The sequence below is a fragment of the Parasteatoda tepidariorum genome, chromosome 6 (assembly GCF_982258835.1).
Source record: "Parasteatoda tepidariorum strain Cologne lab strain chromosome 6, Ptep-v5.0, whole genome shotgun sequence".
Classification (NCBI taxonomy): domain Eukaryota; kingdom Metazoa; phylum Arthropoda; class Arachnida; order Araneae; family Theridiidae; genus Parasteatoda; species Parasteatoda tepidariorum.
The window spans coordinates 94,910,275-94,933,464 of record NC_141760.1 but is presented as its reverse complement, the minus strand read 5'-3'; the positions used below and the strand labels follow the sequence as shown (position 1 = coordinate 94,933,464).

The 23,190-nt window shown below is 29.8% G+C and overlaps 1 protein-coding gene across 3 annotated transcripts in view; it reads right to left on the bottom strand.

Annotated features, from left to right (window-relative positions):
- The window catches only part of LOC107457355 (inactive tyrosine-protein kinase RYK), a 185,137-nt gene that overhangs the window by 15,576 nt on the left and 146,371 nt on the right, over positions 1-23,190 (bottom strand). For all 3 annotated transcript variants that reach the window (XM_087166200.1, XM_087166198.1, XM_087166199.1), the window contains exons 2-4: positions 8,717-8,844; positions 7,643-7,742; positions 5,492-5,629 (exon numbers count right to left, since the gene is read on the bottom strand). In XM_087166200.1, coding sequence (XP_087022326.1) covers positions 5,492-5,629; positions 7,643-7,742; positions 8,717-8,776 — 298 coding nt within the window. In that variant the 5' untranslated portion in view covers positions 8,777-8,844. The remainder of the gene's footprint in view (positions 1-5,491; positions 5,630-7,642; positions 7,743-8,716; positions 8,845-23,190) is intronic.

Below are 23,190 nucleotides of genomic sequence, written 5' to 3'. Positions count from 1 at the left end.
TACATCTTTCATTATAGAATGTTCAGTAATTATCACATTTCACATACAATATAAAAATTAATTTAGATAGCCATGGGCTGTTCGGAAAGTGATTTCTTATTTATATGAAAAAGAAAGATAATTTTCTTATAGTGAAAAAATATTCTATAGAATTATAATAGATTTGCCATTTTAATATATTTTCGATTCCATTTTCTATATATTTTCCATTTCATTCTACCATTTGCCATCTTAGTGGCAGTAGCAAGATTCCACGATCAAAGAGTTTTGTTCTTTGCTGGCAAAAAAACTGATGCAGGTGATTTTTAACCTCTTCATTTTATTTTATTTTATGAATGTCGTTGAACAGCCGACCCAATTTTATGTGTTTACGACTACTAATGTTCTTCTCCGTAGCCTTGTAATTTTAATACCAATCCAGAAGACGAGGGAACTCCTAGATCGAGTATTGGGAGAAATTTGCCTTCGTGGAGGACTTTTTGATGGAGATAATCCGCATTTGCGTTACATTGAGAGGAAGACCATGAGAACCTCCCACTGTTAGCCTGCCGTCAAGAGAACTCTAACCCATAATCCGTCTACAACTGAGGATATTTCACGTCAGTACTGTGGTCGGTGCAAGCCGGATGCGAAATGTGTACCGACTGGTTTTCGAACTCGGTTCGCCTCATTGGAAGGCGAACGCTGTATCCCCTGAGCCATCGTGGCTCTAACCTCCTCATTTGAAAAGTTTGTAGAGACCTTAACATTGCTGAAAAATCACATTTCTTATCTTCTGTGATGATGCACTTTAAAAAAGAATAATTTTTTTAAGGTTTGATCAGCAACGCGTTGAGAAAACAACTCGATGGAACCAATTTCTTTACGTTAGAACACGAAGAACCCATATACCGTGATTTCAGATTAAATCTAGGCGTTTCAAATGACCATTAATGGTCGATTTTTATCAATTATCGCCCTTATTGTGTCATCATCAGCTTCAACTTGACTGGACGCGGAGCATCTTCACTATCATAATTGTCGAATCGAAATCGCAAACCAGTTTTGGTTCTAGCGTACGGCCAATATACCTCCTTCTTTCAAATCAAACAGTTTCTTCTTCTTCGTTGAACAACATCTTTACCTCTTCTATAGCAAAAAAGTAAAATATGATGAAAAGGCTGCTTTTTTTTCATTTTCCATAATCGAAAGGACCCCAACCAAAAACTGCAGCGTAAAATCAATCGAATTTTCTCCCAAAGAGGCCTTACTGTATCAACTGTTAAAATATATAAGGATTAGGAGGTTTAAATGGGAAGTTGGCTGTGAAAAATTGTAGACTAATTCCAACTTCTATAAAAAGTAGTTAAAGTTATAAAACTAACTAAAATGGAGAACATTTGTTTCTTTACTTAAAAGTGTTGAAAGTACAAAAATGTTTAAGAAAGGAAATTCATTATATTATAATATTTATATTATACTATTAATATTAAAAAAAAACAAAATTACTTTTCAAAAAGTCCGATATGATGCAAATTTTTCGTAACCTTATTTTGGGATTCACATAGTTGTTTAAGAAGCTAGGCTATACAATTATTATTATTATTATTGTTGTTGTTATTATTTTGCCCCAAAAGTGTCTAATTAAGTTTTTTTTCAATATCAAAAGTTTGAAACTAGGAATTAGAAATCCAACAACTTTTTTTAATGAAATCGTCCTGTCAAAAAAAAGTATTTGCTTTTATTCACAATTTAATTTATCATGAATTTTTTTCCTCGAAATATTTAATAATATTGCATATCACAAAATGTTGTATGATATATTTTAAATAAAATAAGCCATTTTATGGCATTTCTTTGAATTAGAAAAATATTCTACATTAGAGCAACAGTTTTCAACTAAGGGAAAATTTAAAAGTTTAAAGCGAAAAACTTACCAAAAAAGAAAAATGAGGAATTTAAAAGAAAACCTTCAATCTAAAAACTTCTTCATCTGCTAAAAATTTCAAAATTTTTCATGCATACGAATATTTAAACAAGAATAGATTGTTGATTATCCCGTTTATAAAAACAAAGCAAAACATTTTATTTGTTAGAAAAATTATTTTTTTACTCCCTTTTTAGAGACATGCAAAATTGAAATTGATTTTGCAAATAATCGATAATTTTCTTTAAAAGAATAAAATATCACTTTGAGAAAGGTAACTGTAATTGAAAACAAAGTAAAAAAAAAGGGTTAAAGTAAATATTGATGTCATAGAGTGTTTATGCATGCGGGCAAATTAAATTGCACTGGAAAACTCATTTGGAAAAGATAAAACGATTTTCAATAGTTTTCAAAAGAAGTTTAGTTGTATCGGAGCTTCTTTAATTCTGTATTCGTTTGAAAAATCATTTTTCATTCTTGTTTAACTTCATTGAGATGACTCGTTGAAAGAGAATAAAGTTTATTTAGTTCATTTAGTTTTATTTTAAAAAGGATGTTTCTTAATCACTTTCACTTTTAGATATCGATGTAATCATTTGTCTTTTTTAAATTCAATGTTTGCACAAACTTTCTGTGGACATTTAAATTCAGTTTCATGCTCTAATATTTTGTTTTACTTTCGATGAATAAATATTTGCTAATTTTAAATAAGACTAAATGAAGGATAAATCAATTATTTTCTTAATGTTGCATATCTTTAACTAGAAAATGGCTTAAATTGAATATTTCATATTATCTTTAATCAAACATATTTTTGCAGGATTTTACAAATTCGATTACTATTTTACTATTAATTCCTTCGAGTTTTCCAGAGTTAAAATAGTAATTATAATAGTTACTAAAATATTTGCATGTTATTTAACACTACAATAGTAGTTTTAGATTCAGATTAATTTTTTTTTTAAAATTTATAAAGGACTAAACAGATAAATGTTTTTCTTGAATTTTAATTTTTTGAAAAATAGTTCAATAGTCCGAGCAAAAAAGAAATTTTTCAGTATGCTAGTTAACAATAAATTACTTGTAATTATACTTGATTAATTTTTGTAATGTTATTTGATTATGGAACTTTATTAAACTTATGTAGTCCCTAAATAATGGAATATTAACAACCACCCAAAATCAACAAACTGAGACAAAAAGGTTTTTAAAAGTTGATAAAAGATTCAGATGCAGAAAGTCACGCGAATTTAAAGCTTCAGTTTAGAGCAATCGAATCAAAATGTAAATCAATTAGCCTTTTTTAACTACAGTTTGGGCGAAATTATTTTGTGTTGTAAAGTAACTCTCGTTTAGGGTTATCTTACTTCACTAGAACAAAACACTAAGCTATTTAATCTCATAATAGTTACTCTCATGCCATGGTGGTTCAGGTTGTAGAGCATTAGCCTTCCAATAGATGACCTGGGTTTGAATCCCAGTGAGTACCCGGCTCGGACTGACCACAGTGCCGACGCAAAATATCCTCAGTGGTAGATGAATCATGGTTTAGAATTCTCTTGCCGTGAGGCTAACCGTGGGAGGCTATTCTCCTCCATGTAAAGCAAATGTGAGTTAGTTCAATTAAAAACTCCTCCACAAGGGGAAATTTCTCCCAATACTTGAGCCTGGAGTTCCTTTGTCTTCTGGTTTGAGTTCAAAATTACAAGGCTACGGGTATAGACATTGGTAGTTGTAAACCCAAAAATTGGGTCGGCTGTTCAACTACGGTTATAAAATAAAGTTGTTACTCTCATAATATTAACAAAATGTGTTTTCCTTAAATATCTTCGAGTTAGTGGAAATAAGTTTTAACTATTTTTGCGTACGTTAAAAGAAAACCATTATTGAAAATACAAAAAATTTTTGTGACGCCTTAAACTTAATAAAAAAAATCCCCCCCCCCCCCAAGAAAAAAACTCATCAGGTTATATGTAAATATTGAGAACAATGCTTTATAAGGGTAACTCAATGGCAGCAATAAAATACGATTTACAAATTTTATTCAAATGTGGCTAAATGCTTGTAAAAAAAAAGAAACTAGGCTTTATGCAAAAATGCTGAGTAATTATAAAAATAAGAATGTGTACAAGAAGGTTTTTTGAAGTTTTACGCTGAATGGCAAGCAACTTTAATTAAAAATTAAGTTTAACGAACATTATTAAAAATTAATTGCAGAAATTTACTGAAAATTAGCAAAGCATTTGAAGACAGTAATAAACACTATATAATAAAGTGTTAAGGTTTTCGTTTCTTCAAAATATAAATATGGTAACATATTGTTCTCAACTCTTCTAATCTCTCCTTGAAAACAAATTGAAAAAAAGAAAAAGAAATGATGGATTTAACGGATTAATATATCCTCATATTTTTTTAGATAAATTTTCGTTCTTGCTAGTGGTTCAGATTTTTCCATTCTTTTCCCTTTTATCCTATAGGGACAATTTGATCGTTTAAGGACCACCAAGGGACAGGGCAGAAGTTATATGAGAGTCAATGGTAACTTTGATGCAGTTGACCCCTGGAGAATTAACTGAGCTATGCAGCGTAGTGACTTCAAGTTATAGCGTCAGTCTATGATAGCTCCCGAGAGACAGGAGTAGGTAAAGTTGCACAGATAGACTTTACAACAAATATATTAGTGTTTAAAGAACAAGAAAATAGATATTCTTAATAGATATTCTTAATTCAAAGATTCGTATGCAGTTTTTAGAGTTCGGATTTTGATAAAATGTCCATAAAAACATTTAAAAAATGGCTATATAAAAAATAATGCATTGAAATGAAAAAGTTTGTGCTGAGTTTCAAACGATGAAATTTTAACGCAGTGCAAATTCGAGGAGCATTACATGACTAGTGTGTTTTTCTAAAAGCTGGCATAAATTAGAATTATTTGGTTTTTTTAGTGGAATATTTATAAATTGTATTACTCACTTAAAATATATAAAGCTGGGCAAATCAGCTTGTACTTCCAAAAATTACAAAAAATTGCCGAAAATTATGAAAATCTCTCAAAAATTTCATAAAATGTCCAACAATAAAAAATAAAAAAATCCTCAAATTTAAAAAAAAATGCACCAAATGAGTCCAAAAATACAAATGTCTTCAAAATGCGGTCATATTTATAAGTTCAAATATGAAATTCAGCTTAAAGTGGCATGTAGGGTCGTAAATTCCACAGGTAGCCGATGTATAGTGGTTTATAATGTTACGAAATAGAATCATTAAGAAATATGGATGCAATTTGCTTAGTGGTAAATAAGATTATGACTCATAGGGACGCGAATTCCTCAGATAGTCTATACAAAGTTAAGGAGTTTAATGAACTTTATTTTGTCAAAGTACCATCAATTTTCTCGGGTCGAAACGCTTGAAATTTGAGAAACTTATTTTGAAACTTATCGCGCAACTGAATGCGATGTAACCTTCCATTATAAAATTTTTAAGGTTAATTTAACCATTTTGAATTATTAAAGTGCTGGAATAGTTTAAAATAATGATTTGGTATTTAGTATGAGAAACCCTTGAATGAAACTATTGTCTTACTTAAGTGGCATATCTTCTTTCGTTTTAAAATGAGGTGCGTTGTTTCCGGAAAGGGAGGCAACATCGAAAAATTCATATTCATAAATATTTCAACTTCAGCGTCCACTTTTCCTGTACACAACAGCACTACTCGGAATACTGAAACGAAACATGAAATATAAAAATGTAAAAGATTAAAATTTCTTAATTAAGTAGAAAACTCACACTTGTTTAAAATTACTATCTTTCCAAAAAAGAGGACGGGGAAAACATCTGCGCTATGTATTAATAAAATTAAACAACGTGAATAAAACACAAATAAATTATGAAAAATGGACATACTATAGTTTCGGTTCTATAAAAAATAATCCTCCTTAGTTTGTAAACACTAAATGACAGTTACGGTTTTAGGAGCCTTCCTCAGTGATAATCTATATATATATTTCTCTTACACGGCACCAAAAAAAAGCCTCATTACAAGTCCCCGAATGGCAACGTTAGAAAATCGACCAATGATTGCAGCTAAAATTATCACATGGCAAATTTAGATGAGGTGGCTCAACATATAGCGCTTTTAAAAACGGAAACTGAAATAACCAGAGAGAGCATCAGCATGTTGTTCAATTCAGCTGCTGCAATCTCATACTATTAAGCTAGGCAGATTTCTATTTTAGTATTTTGTCGAACGCGCTTTTTTTCACGAATTTATATAGACTAAACCAGTTTTTAGTCATGGACAACTTAATGTTGGCCTCTCTAGGGTTAGATCATGTAATTATTTTTTTTGCTATTATTTTTTTGCTAAGCCTTTAATCTTTCTCAGTATTTGTTCGCATTTAGTATTTATTGCAAATTAATGTTTAGTTTCTGCAAGTTTTTCTTTTGTATGTCAAACTCCTAAGATTTATACTTACGTTTTTAACAAAGTTGTGAATCGTTCATGGTTATTATTTTTTAAAAACATAACGTTTTGTTTATGCAGGTTTCTCCATTGCAATTCACTTATTTCAATTTTTAATATACTTAATTATAACCAAAATTTTAACATTTTTGAAGAGATATCAGTTTTAGAAATTTTATCTTAAGATTTTATACTATAGCACATTTCTAATAGGTTTAACGAATTACATGTCATTTATTTGAATTCAAATTTATTTTAATGACTTAGTATTTACTAAGAAGATGTATTTTTTTTTTTTTTGAAAAAGTTGTTATATGGATTTGAATGATTGTTTTGAATTCTTAGAATTTTGTGCATTTGCAATGTACCTAAGTTAGTAGCGAGCGAAGCGAGCTTGGTTTACGAAGCAAACCATATAAGATTGCGCAGCAATTTTCGGGGGTTGGAGAGCGTTAGCGAGCAGGGGGCGCAGCCCACTAGTATAATATAATATAATATTTTGGCATTATAAGTAATATATTTAGTAATAATATAATATTTTGGCATTATAAGTAATATAGTAATAACATAATATTTTGTCATTTTGTGCATAGACATTGAGGAAGGTTCTTGGCTATAGAACTGAAACTATAGTGTGTTCATTGTTGTACCTTTTATTTGTCACGTTTGCTTTGTCTTTATTCTATGCTGTTATTTATTAGTACATAAATTGCGCCTTGCTTTAATAAAAGTGAGCTCTTGAAGTATTTTAACAATTGATTCCAACGCTTAAATTTTAGATATCGTAATTGTGGAGCCAGATTTTTGTCCTATTATTTAGCATGATTGTTTTTCGTTCCTCCATCTACCCTAAACAACTCTTCATAATATTCCACAGTTTCTCGATTTAATTCAATTCTGGAGGATTTCATGCAAATCAAGCAATATTACATTGGTTGTGAATGTCTTGATTATTTTTGAATTGTGACAAGGGGATAAATATCTTGTCAACCTTGTCATACATGGTGAAATACTGCGTCTTAACGTTTATATATGTACTTGGTTAAATTCATTTTTACTCAAAGCTTACAACACTATTTGTTGAAAAAAAAACTATTGAAGGCTGTGTTTCATAGTTTTTCAGCAAACTAAGATCTAAAAAACTTACTTGTTACACTTAATTTGTACGGTATATTCTAAATTAATTGTTTTGCATTATCTATTTAAGCTAAAAAACATTGCAATATGGTAAACTAAAGTTATGTTGATAAAAATATATGGTATGTTATTACCTTCTTGATTTGTTGGAATGTTCCCTTTCCTGCTTATATTCAGTTGAGGAATAGCCATTGCTTCAGGATTGCTCACGCCAATGTTTATGGAGTATGGAACCTACAGGAAAGAACATGGAACCTACAGGAAACTTTTGCACTAGTATCACAGCAGTTTATTATTTTTTCCCGCAGCTATGTAATGTCTGAAAGCTTGTGAAAACTACGTGGATGTCTAATTTTCGAACTTTTAAGTGGTTTGGCTACTGCAGTGTTTTGGAAAAATCTTTCAATGAACTAAAATGATAAATCTAAAGGCTAATGTGCAGAACGAATATTTAAGTGTTTGAATTTCGTATTTTTGTGCTACGAAGCACTGCGAAGTCTATTTTTTTCCTTCTTTTTAAAAATTGCCTTTCTAATCGATCAATTATTATTAAAGTTAACAACTTTAATATTTGATCGCCAATAGCAAGGCAAAAACGATGTAGTACAATGTACCGAAAATCGTAATATTAAACCTTATAAGGAATTATAACTTGTATAAAATTAAAAAAAGCAAAGGAAAAAAGGAACAGCGGAAAACTACACTGTAAAAAATTTCATTCAAAACTACTGTAAGAAGTACCGGCGCTCTAAGCTCCATTTTTACCGGAACATGTAAAGGAACAACAAATTTAGTATACCATAGATTTTACAGTACTGATTATCATAAAATAACCAAAACTTTCTTATTTAATAAATATTACGATAAAAAATATGGTATAATATTTTACGGAAAAAATAGATTTTTTTGATGAAATGGATTTTATGCATGATGCACCCAATTTCCTCCAGAATTCTTTAAATGTAGAGAACGTGCTAGTTCTAGTACCCTAATTTATCTGAAAAACATAGATATATTAAGTAGCAAAGATAAATTTAATTTACTTATATAACTTATCTTGTATTTTAAATGTACCAAATAACTAATGAATAATGAAAATGCAAAGCTTTCAAAAAACAAAGCAATAAAATTGCCTTGTTTTTGGTCTTAAGATAATTTTATTTTGGTTTAAAGCAATTTAAAAGAAAAAAAAAACAATAATTTCTTACCGGGGTGTTTCTTATAGTCTGCCAAGTGAAATAGAGGTCCCAGATTGGGTCTGGAACCATAACAGAAAATCCTAGTGCATAGTCATTGACAGTACCATTGTCCACATATCGGAGTTCTGCATTCAGACCTGTAATAGAAAAAAAAATGTTTTACATCATTGCAAAAAAAAATTGTATGACAAAATTGTAAAACATTTGTAAAACAAACTATCTGCTTAATTACTAGATGCAAATAATTAAGGAAATAACTCAAAAATTTAGCAAGTGGTCAGTACTCAAAAAAGATAGTATAGTCTAACATAATCGTTGAAAAAAATTACAATTATAGTTAAAAGCTTAAAATTACTAAATTTTTAAAATCACAATACATGTTACCTGATACAGTGTTATAAATAATTTATACTCCAAATGTTAAAATCAGCCACAACCACGTTCTCTTGTTTGCTGAAAGTTTCTAAATTGCTAGCTGTCAAGAAGACTAAATGGTGTTTACTTTTGTTTGTCCTGAAAATGGCAACAGGTGGGGAGGTTCCCAAACTCATTTCAATCTTCATGGAATAAAGCAATTACAACTGACAAAGGAATGAGTGGGAGTGTCCCATACATGTATGGTGGGTGTCCCTCTTTGGCTTAGTAATAAGCTTTGATGGATTAAGGAGTCGATGCAAAATATGATTCATGCTCAATTTAATTTAACTGAACTATGCTTACGATTCAGTTGCAGAAAGTATTTTTTTAAACTAATCATGAACAAAAACTAAATTAAATTTTTATGCCTTGCTCATGAAAAACCATCCCTCATCATCATGAAAAAATATCAAATTTTAACGCATGTAATGAAACGTTATTTACTGTTAGATTACCAAAAACATTCTCAAGGAGCTTCGGTAAAAATTAGTGAGCTTTTTATTGGTCCTACAGAGCTAGAAACATGTTAAATTTTACCATGTTAGCTTTGAGCATACTTTTTTCTCAGGGCAAACAAGACCATGAGATTGGGAACATTTAAAACACCAAACAAAAAATTTCGTAATTAGAACACAAATGTTTACTTAATCATGAAGTAAACACGTGCAAATTGTATTTTAAACAGGTGATGTGGTACTATTTGTCGCAAGAATTGGTTCCTGATAATGTAATTTAAAGCATCTGGACTTCTTTCTCACATTTTATTTCTTTAAGTCGAATAGAATAATACCTGAAATTGCCCCACCAAGCATTATATCAACTGTCTCACACCAATTCAGCCATATTTATGTTAAGCTGGAATTGAAAACACCATCGAATGAGTACCAATGTACTCGTAAATACGCAGTTGGAATTTACCACTTTGTGCTGTTCCACGTATAATTGAAACATGTTTAATTTATTATTAAAGATAAATATTTCTGCATTAAATAAAAAAGCGTTTTATTTGGAGTTTAAACTGGTTTTTTAGGATACTTATACATAATTTCAAAATTCAGATGTTCATAAGTGAAAAAATATTGTGAGTGCTTTTAAACAAATTACATACACAAAAAAGGCATTTATTGGTAAAGATCTCAAAATTTTTTGATTCAAGAACAAACGAATGCTGTTTGTCTTCAAGAGCAAACGAACATGAGAACACACGTTCACGTTCAGACAAAATTTGCTTTTGTTCGAACCCGAAATTAATTGCAAATGGTTATCCACAGATATATCCATAGACATATCTATCCATAGATATAGGTATACATAGATTGATTTTTATTTCAGATATTATACTATTTTGCTACCCGAACTCTAGGACGTAGTAAGCAGTCTTAAGCAAATTCATTTTTATAAATTGGATTTAAAAATAAATACAAATGATTTTTTAAGAGTTTCCATTTCTTTCTAAAATGCGTGAATAAAACTATTAATAAGCATGCTTCAAAGTAATGGTGCATTTTTTCTAACTATTATGATTTTACAATTTAGCAGAAAAAAGCTATATAATGAGATCAAAAGTAACAATAGCAATAGTTTCTATAGTTAAATTATTACTTTTATGAGTGTTTGGAGATTCTTATAATTTAACAATCTCATCCTAAGAACTGAGAAAAGAGCTTTCTATGGTTAAAAGATAACTTTTTTGATCTAGCAGAGAAACATATGATGTAAAAATCTTAATATATAAGCAATACTGTTAAATAAACTCTTTTTTTTTTAATATTTAGATATTCGTTTAATTTAAAAATTTTAATATAGGAACAGATTTCAGAGTTTTCTATGGTTAAAAGATCACCTTTCATAACTGGTAGAGCAATGTATAGTTTAGAAATATCAAAGAACAGAAAAGAGTTTTCTATGATGAAATGATTCTTTTTTCTGAGAATACACAGAAATATGTAGCAATATCAATAGTAGTAACAGAATGAAAATTCTTCAATGATGAAGAAATTAAATAATTTCTCTCAATCATTTCTCGATATTTTGAGAAATATATTACAATTAAAATTATTACGTTTTTCTTTAACGTTACCAGATTGTTAAGCGTTTGCAATGTTAATTTTTAAGAATAGAATTGAAAAGAAAACACCCAAATAGCTATAGATATTACAGATTGCAATTAAGTTTATAAATGAAAGAATTAACTACAGAAGGTGAAATCCACTTTCGAAGTTAACACGCCTTAAAAATTAAACACTTGTCAGCCTGATTTTGACAGAGCTTGTTATTAAATCATCACCGGCTAGGTTGATTTAAGGTTTATAGATTACCTGTCCTGCAATTTAACCGGATGCCGCCCATAGTTTTAACTTGAAGAAGCTAAGATGATAAATAACTGGGTGATGATAGAAGAATGATAGTTTTTACAGGATATTCAGAACATGCTTGTTCTATTGATTGGAACACGCTCGTTCCATAAGAACATTATTGTACCATTGTTAGAATGTGAATGTTAAGTAGAAAATTTTCTCTAGTGGTGAAATAAAAATTCATTACCAATGTTTTCAATGCATTTAATTGAATACTGAGTATTATTGATCCTGTAATAAATGTGGCAGAAAAGTTGAAATATTTTTTATAGTGAAAAAGAAAGAAATATTTCCACCTGCATGAAATGTATCAAAATCACTGCCTTTATTCTCAGTTTTTGAAAATTTTTATGAGCCAGGTAATGCAGCATTGGAGTGAGTTTTTAAATGGTTTAAAATAAGACAACAAACGCTTTCCATTTTCTCAAAAGTGTGGCCTCTTTCCCTTTTGACGTTTTGCGGCATTTTCAAAATAACCATAGACTGCGCTGGCTTAGATAGGGTAAACTTGATCCAACATTCATGAGCATATATGGCAACGTTACTATTAAAAAGTAACGAGTAAAGTACAAGTATTTTTTAAAAAAAGTAACGAGTAAAAAGTTCTTATTTTAAAAAGTAACGAGTAAAAAGTACAAGTGAAAGTACAAGTACTAAACAAAAAAAGTAACAATTTAAAAGTTCATTTCTAGGAAATCGAAAATTCAAAGTAACCTAAAATTTTATTGAATAATATTCTTATGTTCTTTAATGTTTTTTGCAAAATTGTTGTTATTTATTTAATTGTTTTCAATTTTGAAAGTTATGGATATTAATTTACTTTTTAAATTCGGAAGAATATTATAATATAATTTTATAATATAATCGTATAATATAATTTTAAAATCAAATATAATTTTACTATCAAACTTTTTATGGATTTGCTCGAAAAAGAAATTTTATCTACTGATTTTAATTACCATTCCATTATTAATTACCATTGATTTAATTACCATTGATTTAAAATTGTTTTACTCTTTAGAAACGCGTTTTACAAGCACAAACATAAACAAAGCAAACACAGATAGCTTTGTGATCTTTGAGCTAGTAAAAAAAAAATTGAATGTGCGGTATAAGTTGAAACAGAAGGTATTTAAACACGAAGTTAGCTGTGAATGCATATATATCGAACATTAATTTTATAAATTAAAAAAACATAAGCATTTTTTCTAATTTAATTTTTTTTCTTCTTTTCTTTATAGAAAGATTACCGAGTTTTAGAAAAAAGTAACGATTTTATTCGATATTTCCGTTACAAATACTTGTACTTTCTCCCTAAAAAAGTAACGAAAGTACAAGTAAAAGTACTAAATTTAAAAAGTAACGAAGTGCAAGTAAAAGTACGTACCTTTTACTTGTACCGGCGGTACAAGTAACGAAAGTTAAAGTACTGCCATTTATGGTCATGAGTAACTGTTGCAAACTCACAGCAGTTATAAAAATAACATATTATTCGCAAAAAAGCGTCATTTCTTATTACGACTGAGTCTTCGAAAAACAGCCTTTGAAGTAAAATTTTAGTTAAAAATAAGTATTTTTTTTAAATGTATATATATTTTTTATTGTTTAAGTTATAACTGTGCAATTTATATTTTAATTTTTAATATTTTACTTAATTATCTAAAGGTTATGAAGAGTACAAAAAAATATTATAAAAGATCTTCGAATCCAATAAATATTTCAAATTTTTTAATACAAAATGAATATCTTTAATTTGCAATATTGCATGAAACTTGCTATTAACTTGACATTTTGCATGAAAATTTCCCTGCAATTTTTCACAAAAAAGAAGAAAAAATTAAGTTTTTATAAGTTTTTTTTATTAAAAATACAAATAGATAAAAGATAATAATTAAGCAAGAAATTTACGATACTGTTTGATTTATAGAAAGAAATATAATTATTTAACTCCAGTGAAATAAACTAGATGGCAGTGATAGTCTATGATCCTCAATGGGAAACAACAATCTCTTCTCAAGTTATGTCGGCTTGTATGCATCTTTTCACAATGTTTCAATCAGGGTTTTGTAATAAATGACCAAAATAATCTCAAAATCAATTTTTTTTAAATAGAATTTTTACGTTGCTTAATTTATTGATAATTTTCACATTGGTACAGGCATGCACTTAAGAAGTTGCATTACGAGCTGCAGTCTGGATAATATATATTATATTGTAATTTTTAACTTATACCAATGAACATTCTTTCAATTTTTTTTCTTTTGTTACCAAATCGGTAAAGGAATCGAAAAAGAGATTTTATTAGAACCCTTCAAATTTGATTTATACAGTCAATTCTTCCATTGGCGTTTTTCAATCAATAATAACGTGTTTCAAACTTTACTTCATAAAAAAGTTCAGATCCTAAAAATTCCAAAATAATTTTAAATTTTTTTCCAGTTACATTTGGTTACATGTGATAGATTACACTGTGATTTTTCAAAAGACTATTTTGCCCTTCGTTGACATTGCTCCTTTAGGCGGTTTTTAATTGAAAAAAAAAATACTCAAAAAGATTATACTTAAAAATACTCTTTCTAATAAGTCAGAATTTTGGTTATCATATTCCTTATGTTATTTATATTAATTTTCCGAGGTCTTTTTCATAAGTATTTATTTAAAATATTCTCCTGACAAAAAAAAAATGTTTCCGAAATAAATGAATAAATTGTGAGATAAATTTTTCAAAACGTTCTCTAAATTGAATAAAAATATATAAATATCATTTGAAAAAATATAAATATTAAACTTGTGTATTCTAAATATTGGGGAAATGTTACGCTTGATGTTACGGGTACAGGGATTAAGCCGCATGAAGTGAATATCTAAAAAGCAACAGTAGCTTTGTTACGACAATTTGGGATAATACAAAATACATGTTACGTAATTGAAAACTATCTATGTTCCTGCTAATGCTATGTACTCCTAAATTGAAAACTATCTATGTTACTGTTAATGCTATGTACTTCTAAATTGAAAACTATCTATGTTACTGCTAATGCTATGTACTCCTAAACTGAAAACTATCTATGTACTCGTAATAGATAATTGCATTAGTTAATCTGCAAATTAGGGTGATTGATTGAAGTGTGGAATCAGAGGTTTTCCGCAATCTGCCGATTCAAGTTTGTTTCTTCCACTCTACATGGAGACAAAAACTTGGTGAAATTACAGCACTGTATGTTTATGGCATTTCTGTCAAAAAAAATACACACACAATTCCAGTTAATAAAAAAAAAATTACACTGTATTTAAACCAGTCATTTGGCAATTTTTCCTTTCATAGTGAAGCGAATTATCGGAAATTCTGGTTTTCAAAATTATAGTTCTGATTATCACACATTTAGTAAAAAACACAAAACTGAAAAGTAAATTCAACCAAATAAATGGTTTTTACACCATGCTCTAAGGTATTATAATAAAATAACCTAATTTTGCGACATTAACCAAATTTTATTGCATATTATAAAACTATATTGTATTGTTAATCTTACCGAAATGATAACCAAAGGGCTTTTGTAAAAATTACCGAGCTTTTTGGGGTTCCCGTAGGACCAGGAGCACGGTAAATTTTATCATATTCTTGTAATTTTTATCACATTTCTTTCTCAGTGCATCAAGTTGTTTATTGTATTGACTTGATTCATTAGATACCGAAAAATAATAAATGACGTTATGTTAATTTCCTTGTAATAAAACCGTTCAATTCTTTGTGTTATATTTCTTTCAAAGTGATTGAAGATTGATTTTATCAATTAGAATTTTGATCGTCTAATTTGACTTTTGATATTTTAGATAGCGAAAAATTAATAAATCTCTATCTAACATAAAAACGTAATGGTCTAAGTTTTCCGTTAAAGTCGGTGCATTTTTATGGGTCGGAAAATCACATGGTAGGATCCAGTTCTGCCGCCCATTGATTTCCATATTGTTTAGGCTGCCATCAGCATATTGTAAATCAGTAATTAATAAAAGTCATGAAGGTAATGTTGTTCTGTCTTTCATTTAAAGATATTTACCTGTACTGCTAACAGAACGCTTTTTGATTTCGATTGTTTTCTAAATTAAGAGTTTAAAACTAAGATATTCGTTTTTATTTTATTATAAAGTAATTTTTCGCTACATTTTAAGATAAAGTTATTTATATCTGTGTCTAATCTCATTAATCGTTTCGCAATTACTATTTTTTGTGCAAATTACATTAATATACTATTATAAATTACAGTTAAAGAGATTTATCAAAAGATTTAGAGCTTAACAATCTGTTTCATGCACAATGTGTTGCTTGCAATAATTGCGTATTTAATATTTTCGCCCATTTGATAAGCGAAAAAATAAAATCACGGTTGTTAACTCATTTATTTGTTATAAAAATATACTTTTAATTTTCAATGTTATTGTAAAAAATAATTATTCTAAAAAAAAGTGCTTACGTTCTTAATAGATCTAAATAGAATCATAAGGGAAATATTTGGACTTGGGAAGTGGGGCAAGCAAAATTCTTTTTGTAACATATATTTTGAATGAATAATTTCAAAATTTATAGAAAAAACTGTTTTATGACGAAAAACAACGGTTATTATTGCGAAGCAAACATCGAGGTTGGTGATCGGCAGCAAACAGGGGGCTTAGTCCTCAAGAAACATTTTGCTAATTTTAGAGTGCAGAAATATTGTTGTTGTTCCAACAAAGATCTTATTTTCACTTTAACGATTGTCCAGTAGGTAATGTGTAGATGATCTAGGTAGTTTTCATCTTACTCAAGTAAATTGAGAAATAAAACAATTATTTTGGCACTTTAACGAAGTACTTTAGATCATATGCACATTTTCTAGGTAATTTGTAGAATAATTTTTTTCTATACTTTTTCGGTTTTGTATAATGCAAACGTAGGGAGTCCCGGGATAGCCTGGTTAGGAAGGCAATGGACCCATGTCCAAAAGTTCCCTTGCTCCATGTCTATGTCCCCGCCGGTCAAAGAAGCCCGTGCAGTAAATGGTGACTGATGCACGTTAAATCTGTCGAGTCACAAAGTCCCCCATGTTCCCATCACAAATCATACCTATGGGGGTACTGATCCAGGAGTTTCCTGGTCTTCTGGATTGGTTCAAAATTACAAGGCTACGGAGTTGAACATTAGGGGTCGTAAACCCAAAACGGGGTCGGCCGTTCAACGTCGGATATAAAATAAAATAAAATGCAAACGTAGGAACCGTGATGGCTCAGGGGATAGAGCGTTTGCCTTTCAATGAGGAGAATTGGGTTCGAATCCCAGAGATGGCTGATCGATACAAATGCCGCATCCGGCTTGCACCGACCACAGTGTTGAGGTAAAATATCTTCTGTGGTAGACGGATTACGTGTTAGAGTCCCCTTGCGTCAGACAAACCGCGGGAGGTTTTCCTCTCCATGTAGCGCAAATGCGGGTTAGCGCCATCAAAAAGTCTTCCACAAAGGCAAATTTCTCCTAATACTAGATTCAGGAGTTCCCTTGTCCTCTGGATTGGGTTTAAAATTACAAGGCTACGGAGTTGAACACTAGTAGGCGTTAACCCAAAAAAATTGGTCGACTGTTCAACGACGTTTATAAAATATGATACTAACGTAGATAATCCCGAAGTAGATTAAATAAAATATCTGGTTCCGACGGTTAAAATAGATAATCCCGAATCATAAGAAATTTCTTTTTTCGCGTTGGCAACAAAGAGCTGAAACTTCTCTTACTTGTAAGTACAAAAAGTTATTTCTTTTTAAAATTTCAATTGCATAAAATTGCTTGTTGATTGAAATCATTAAACAGTGAAGAAACAGTGCGTATTTTAAATTGATTTCAGAAAATTATGCTATATTGATCCATAAAAAATAAATACCGATTTCGTATGCATTAGTTCCAAATAAATCTATTTCAAATATTTATTCGACAGTGAAATAACTTTATCATCCAAATTTTTACGTTGAAGAATTTTAATCTAAATGTTATTCATGAGATGCGACATAAAAACTGAGAAAATAAGTTATTATCATTTGATGTTTTTGTCAGTGAGAAAAATTATCATTTCAAACCACGGAACATAATTAACATATTTGAATAAATAGTTACGAAAAAGTATGAGAGAATATTTTTCTTTCCCTAGAAAGAGAATTTAGAATATTTTTATTTCTTCTTATCTTAAACATACCAATCTAATATTCAATGTGACATACATTGGGAAAGCAAGCCAATTTGAAACAAATAAAAAATTAAATAAGGAAACATCTTTTTATTAGTTAAATATATAATTTTTAATCTATCGAATATTAGGTAAAAAATCAGAAACGGTAAGTGCGCTTATGTGAGAATTTTTTTTACTGCCTTATTTAATCTCAGGCGAATTTAACTAACTGAAGTTTTCACATTTAAAAATAATATAAAAATTATCTGAATTTCGATTTTTTAACTTATAGTCATTCATTTAGAAATATTGTTTAAAGGCAATTTAAAATTTTATAATATAAATTATTTGCAACATTTATAAACTAGTTAGTTGCATAAAGTTTTCATTAGGTGAAAGAAACATTATCCTGCTGTATTTTGCTATATTGCCTTGCTATACTTTAGTGTGGTTGAATCTGAAATTTTACTAAAGTTAAAAGAGATTTTGGCTTGCTACAAAACTTTTTACAGCATAGTTTGTATACAGTGCGAAAAAAAGAAAACATTTTTAATTACTTTTAGTCTAATGGTCGTATTTTCATGAACGACATAGAGAAAAAATATGGTAAAAGCTGTAAGAATTAGTTGTTTCTGATCCTATGGAAATAAAACGGGTGTTAATCTTTACCGAAGCGCTTCGGTAATGACTTATGGTAAAATTAGAAATAAAATATGGTTTTATTAACCTTGTTGTTTGGAAATAAATGGCGCAATTTTGTAATTTTTTTTCTCATAATTTTTTACTATTCAATTTAATTATAAATCGTAAGTTATAGAAAAATATACATAACTTTAAACAGCGTAATTAAAACTGAAAAAAATTACAACAAAATAATTTAAATTGAATTATAAGTTGAAATAAAATTTCAAACATTTGACTTGTTAGAAACTTTTTAGAAACTATTAGGCCGATATCTTTAAATTTTTTCGTCGTTTAAACTTACTTAGTGTAAGGCAAAGTCAAAAGTATACAATACAAGTAATTTTTTTATTAAATAAAATAAAGAAAAGATTAAAAATTTAAAAAAATATAATTGCTTAATTAAATTTTAAATTATGTAACAAATCTAATGTAATAAATCTTACATAATTAAATAAATTTTTATGCAAAAAATATTAAATTTCTAAACGCTTCATTTATTTAAATTTTAATTATCGAGTCGCAGATGTCAACTAAAAGAAATCAAACTACATTGTGAACGCCATTAAAATACAATTAACATTAATATTCGGTGAGAGCAGTTAAATCCGTTTAACTGAAGTTGGCTTTCCGCAGTAATATTTCATGCCAATCGATACGGGAGAAAATATTCAAAATGAATCCTCACATAACGGTAAATTTTCCAGAAACGTTCATAAATCCTGGAGAGGAAACACTTCCTCCGTTCGTAAAAGGTATAATTAATGGTCTTTAGAGTAATTTACACCGATATTATACTTATGACGGTGTTAAAACTTTTCGACGCAATGCGTGCATGCAGATTAATTCGTTAATTCTATTTCGCTTAAAATAATAAAATATGCAATGGAATTTTCATTTTTTTGGTGGGTAAAAATGCTGCGCAAATTAAGAAATATTTATCGTACTCGCGAGTAAGATTATTATTTTTGCTTCATCTTGCGAAAGAGTTGTTCAGATTCAATTTATAATTTTCCGAAAAATGTTAATTTTAAGAAAATGCAGAAAAGCTCGGGAATGTTTTTAAAAACAAAGCAATTACAAAAATTAATTTTCATTCTTTGCGAAAGATTGAGTGTTTCACTTAAGAAAACAAGTCGCACGGAAATGTTTGGATACATTAAGTCTTAGGTGTTATTAGATAATCACAAATGAATTATTAGATTTCACTAGATGTTCCTTTGAAATAAAAGCAGAAAAAAGCTAAAAAAGAAACTTTTATTACACAAATTGTTAATATTGAAAACGTTATAACGAAGGGGAAAGTGGGGGTAAGACGGGGTAGTTAAGATTCGAAGACTGTTCGATCCATCCTAAAATCTGTCAAGATTTAAGGCAAGATATTCATTCTTTAGTTGAATATAATACATCATTCTTGAAAAGCCATCGATGAAGTACTTTTTTTTATAAATTATATTTGTCTAAAAAAAAGTCAAGCGGCTAGGTCTTACCCCTCCTATAGTGGGATAAGACTGGGTACAAATGGTAACTCTATGGGAAATTTGGAAATACTAGAATTTTAGTGAAAATGTAGGGACAATTTTTATTTTACACTACAGTTTTAGAAAATTATGCATGTATTTTACGTGTGATTTAATCAAGGCCGTACTCAAAAAAAGAGGGGGGGGGGAGACAATAAGGTGATGAATTTTGGTGAAGGCTGATAAGGTCCTGACCCAAAATTTTTACTTATTAAATAGTTTTTATGAAAGACAATTTAGAAGAATTTATTTATATCTAATTGATTTAGTATTATGAAAATGAGGCTTTTTGTACATTGGGAAAGGAGCCTGTAATAAAGTTTACAATGTGGCCCGTTAAACTTATCAGCTTTGAGTGTAGTTATCTTCTTCCTGTGCTGTACTACAGCTTTCGTGGGCCCAGCATAATCAGAGGATAGGGCAGGGGATGGGGGAAAATCCGGGTAGTACTAAATTTTTGATAGTGCGGATGTGTTGTTATGGTATCTTTTATTGTATCGTTACTTAATTTCTGTTTTAATTTAACTTATTTCATTTTGCAACCCTGTGTTGAACAGCCAAGCCAATTCTAAGTTTACGACTATCTATGGTCAACTCCGTAGCTTTGTAATTAACCCAGCCCAGAACACAAAAGAAACTCCCGTATCAAGCATTGGGACGAACTAGCCTTCGTGGAGAATTAACATTTGTGTTACACGGAGAGCATTTGCGTTACGCGAAGAGGAAAAGCTAGAAAACCGTCTACGGTCAGCCCGACAGCAAGGGGATTTTAACCCATGATGCGTCATCTCTGGTCAAAGATTACTCTGAACCTCTCACCTGACATTTTTCGCACAGTTTGGCCGGATACATAAATGTCGTCCTCTACAAACATTTGGTCCCAAAATAGGGTATAACTGGAAATACATTTTATCTTGTAGTGTATCTACCACTATAAAAATACAATTCCAATTCAGTAGTATATAAGACATGTTAACTCGATTCTAGGTGGGGTACCTTTTCATAGATGAAGGTTGGTATTGTCGATACATACACTCCCACAATCTATAATCTTTACTTTAAGCAAAGACTGTTAAATAAAACAGTAGTATTAAAAAATATTAAATTAAATAATTTAAATTAAAATATAAATTAAGTTAAAGCACAATAAAATATATCGTATCAGTATAAGTCGACTGCTGCCGATTATAGTTCCTATACGCCGATTATTGTTCATGTGTCAAATGATATTAGACGTTTTGAAAAATGTGAGTTCAAATGTTGTTGTCAAATCTTTTAAAAAGAGTGGAATTTTCCAACTGATTGAATTGGGGTGAAGATTTTTGTGGGACTCAGCAGATGGGTATGTCTTAAAATCTATTGCAAATTGGGATCCACATGACGACAGAGTTAGCATAATCGAATCATTAAAATGGTATGTTTTCATCGCGTTATCTATTATATATAATTCTCTTACGTGGCTCCCAAATTTTGGCTGTATTTCTTTTCCGCCGGTGGCAACAATTTTCATTTGTACAACTAAATAAGATTCTTTTCACAACACTTAAATATTTACTTTTTTTTCTTCATATATGCAGAGAACAGTCGGCAAGAATTCTGTTAGGTTAAAAAACATTTCGCTAAAAAAATAACGAATATAAAAAAGAATGAAAATTAAAAATAAAAAACTTAAAAAATAAAAATGCTGTTGCCAGCCATAGAATTTATTGAAAGTTAACTTAGCAACATAAATCAAAATGGCACAGAGCGCAACTAGATCAAAATTATGATACTTGAGTGCTTGACGTGACAAATCCTTCAATTCTATAAGTGTTGTATCGCCAAATGCCCAGATAATATTGAAATGTACAGGTTTAGAATTTTCTACAGTGAAAAGTGTTCGGAACTTCAGTATTCAAAGAAGTATACAAAATCTAGACGTTAGGAACGTATCTAATGCGCGAGCAAAGTGAGCATTGGATTGCGAAGCAATCCGAAATGAACTGCGAAAGCAGTTCCGGGGTTTGACGAGCGCCAGCGAGCAGGGGGCGAAGCCTCCTAGTTTTTTAAAATACTCTGGAATAAATTAGCTTTTCTTATTCTTAATTTTTTTCTGAACTTCATTTTAAGTACTGTTTCTAAGGAGAAAAAAAAGTTTTTGGTCGGGATAAATTGACACAGAGTCATTCATATCAATCTTGTTGCTTATAATGCATTGTTAAATCACGATTAATGCCCGACTTTATTACCAGTGTGTAAGTCGACTCCCTTATTTTATCATAATTTTAGGGGTTTGAAAAGTCGCCGAGATATACGGTATAAAGACCCGCGTATGGATTTCAAATTATTAGTCAGTAAATTAGTCATGTATCAAAAGTATTCGCCAATTTTCGAAAGTTGCAATTGCAATTGTCCGTAATTTTTTATGATTAATTTTTTTCCATAGAAAACTATTTTACGGTAGTTTGTTTCAGGCTTATATTATTTGGTCCCAATTCTAATTGGTTATGCGGCGCATCTACCGAAAATTGCAGTAATCGAATAAAAAATACTGATTACTTTAGAAAAATTTGTTCTGACGTAATTTTGAGGATAGAGTTAAATATACATTTTTCTTTCCAGTGGAAGAAAAATCATTTGCCAAAACACAGTTTTTTTCGCCAAATTTACGATTTTATCGTATTTGGCGATAGGTGGCAAATTCTTAGCCCTGGCCCTGGGTATACAAGAAGCTTAGAAAAAATTATAATAAATTCTCACTATTCGTAATCAATTATTAAATTATCATTATCATGTAAGGGTATTAATACTGGAAATCTAATTCAAATTTCATGAAAGATGGAAAAAAACCATCAGAATTATTTTTTTATTGAACACAAAAAAGTTTTAATTTTTATTTTATGCACAACCCCCCCTAGATAAATGACGAGCGAAAAAAATGAATGTATTCGTCTTCATCATCTAACAGAGTTTGGTTTTGACAACAGCGGTTACACCCAATGTGTTATTTAACCACAGCTGTAAGCACTTCAAACAATTTTTTAGCTTATTTATTCCGTTTCATTTTTTTTTCCTTGGCAGATGAGCCTTTCCAATTTTCATTTTGTTTTTTCACATGTCTGAAACGTGGGAGTATTGTTTTCCTTTTTTTTTCATTTTATGGGAGAAAGAAGTAATTTATATGTGATTAAACAACTGTTGTATCAAAGATGAAAAACAAGAAAGGCTGATAAACTTTTCAAACGTGCCATGTTTTTTAATCGAAAGTTAACTACATATAGGCTTTGCTAATGAAATGTAATGCGTGATTGTTAGACCAGTTAACTCTTTGGCGCAGA